Genomic DNA, 2,279 nt, shown 5'->3' on the forward strand with positions numbered 1-2,279 from the left:
ATGGAGACCAACAAAGACTACTGGTTGGCAAATCCAGATCCGAAGAGAAAACGTGAAAAATCTGAAAAAGAGATGTTTGTTTATTTCCTTGAGTCAATATTACAACAGAGAGAAAGGTTTTTATATTATTCTAAAATAACCACAACTACCTATTACCTATCATACCCTTAACAAAAATTATCTAAGTTAATATCGTCACACGGATCAATCACAAAGAATCAATTTGAAAACCAGGTTTTCCAAAGTCACTAACCTGATTAACTATAGTGTTCAACAAGGTAGCTAGAGATCGAAGTAACTGCTAGATAAGAAAGTAAATTTTATTATATAGCAAGCCAATCAGTACATAGTTGAGAATTACAGCTTGTTGCCTTGAAGGCTTGAAGAAGATCCAGGATTCCTAGCAGAGCTTAACCCGCCATCGATCACCACCACGACACCACCACCTTAGTTTTGGTTGATGAAAGAACCAAACCTCTTGATCAAATCCAAAGCGTTGTCACCCTCAGGTTCACTCAAAAGGTGAAACTCATGAAACTCATCCTCATGCTCCACTACCTCGACACTCCCACCCCACTCACTCTTCTTCAGCTCATCACAGTACCACTGCCCTACCTCTCTCAGATGATCCTTCTCCGCAAAAAATATCAACACCCTCTCGCACCCAAGCTTCGCCAGATCCTCCGCCGGCGGCCTCAGCCTCCTGTCCTGCACCCCTCCGTTCTCCGGACACATGTACAGCCACATTTCGTCGTCCACGGCCAACCCGCCAAAAAAGGGATGCACCATCACCATTCCCGCCACTTTCACTCCGGGTAACCCGACTGACCCGACCCGAACCGCCAGGTTGTTGCACATGTTGGCTCCGCCGCTGTCGCCGCATAGGAACACCCGGTCCAAGTCGGCGTACAAGTTCATCCACGGGTCGGGTCCGGACCGGGTCGAGTGGGACTGGACCCATTTTAGGGCGGCCCATGTATCGTCGTAGCAAGCGGGTATGGGTCGATCCGGGAACAGCCCGTATTCAACTGAGACGGCAATGGCGTTGGCTTCCGCGGCTAAGGAGGTGAGGTGCTTGTGAAATATAGGAGAGAAAGCCGACTCGAAGCAGAACCCGCCGCCGTGGATGTAGAACAGGACGGGGAATTTCTGGGTCGGGTCGTGGATCTTGGGTAGGAAGATACGGGCAGAAACGGCGGGTTCAGATGAAATGATGACGTCTTTGGATTGAACTCCGGTGACGGAGTCGGTGGAAGGTGGGACTTTTTGGGTGTTGTAGAATATTTCGACACGACCATCTTTGTATGCCTTGAAGAAGCGAAACTTGTGAGCGACTTCGTTGTTAGAGTTGGTTGACTCCATTGGAGAAGGGAAGAGGAAGCTTTGAAGAAGATGGCTCTTGCACCCAAATTAAGTAAAGCTGACGCTTCAAAAAGTTAAAGGCGTATAGCAAGTTGATCATCTTTTCTTTTAGCACATTTTCTTTTGGGCACAATAATTGGTCTAATAGTGGACCTTTTTTGATACTCAAGATCACCTGATGTTTTTTTTTTTTTTTTTTTGTTTGAAAAAAAAAAATACTCTCATTCTTTATTTTAAAGATAATTTTTTTTATGGACCCATTTCAATATAAGGTAACATTTTTTATGCTCAAATGCACAAATCTTTATTAATGTCATAATAAAAAAAAATTATATATTTTTAAGACAATATCACCATCACAACTTCAACATGTATAAAGAGAAAAAGTGGAAGAGAGTTGCCGGAACCTCACCAGACTCCGGTTTCCGGTTACCGGATTCCGGTCACCGGCTGCCAAAAATTTCTTAGGTCGCCGTTATTGACACTTAGTAACTCATATTTTCTCCGGTCGCCGGATTCCGATCACCGGTAACTCAGTTACTGACCTTCAGTAACTCGGATTTTTTCCGGTCACCGGTAACTCGGTTACTGACCTCCAATAACTGGGTTACTGACCCCCAATAATCAGTTACTGACCCCCAATAATTAATTACTGACTCTCAATAATCAGTTACTAACATCTAATAATCAATTATCGGCCCTAATAATTTGTTACTGACCCTTACAATTCGAGTTACTGACCCCTAATGATCCCTAATAATCAGTTACTGACCCCAATAGTCGTGTTATTGACCCTCAATAATCAGTCAAAACATTATAAAACGAAGAAAATAAAAGAAGAAGAAGAAGAAGCTTAAAAAGATTACTCACTTCCAGTAACACTTTATAAATTATTGACCCTACAAATAGTAAAGGCT

At 43.1% G+C, this 2,279-nt stretch overlaps 1 protein-coding gene across 1 annotated transcript; it reads right to left on the reverse strand.

Annotated features, from left to right (window-relative positions):
- Positions 1 to 296: 296 nt before the first annotated feature.
- On the reverse strand, positions 297 to 1,460 carry LOC101303019 (probable carboxylesterase 1-like). The gene has a single exon (XM_004294787.1). The coding sequence runs from the start codon at positions 1,360 to 1,362 to the stop codon at positions 448 to 450; it is 915 nt and encodes a 304-aa protein (XP_004294835.1). The 5' UTR covers positions 1,363 to 1,460; the 3' UTR covers positions 297 to 447.
- Positions 1,461 to 2,279: the final 819 nt, after the last annotated feature.

Source organism: Fragaria vesca, linkage group LG3, assembly GCF_000184155.1.
Source record: "Fragaria vesca subsp. vesca linkage group LG3, FraVesHawaii_1.0, whole genome shotgun sequence".
Lineage (NCBI taxonomy): Eukaryota > Viridiplantae > Streptophyta > Magnoliopsida > Rosales > Rosaceae > Fragaria > Fragaria vesca.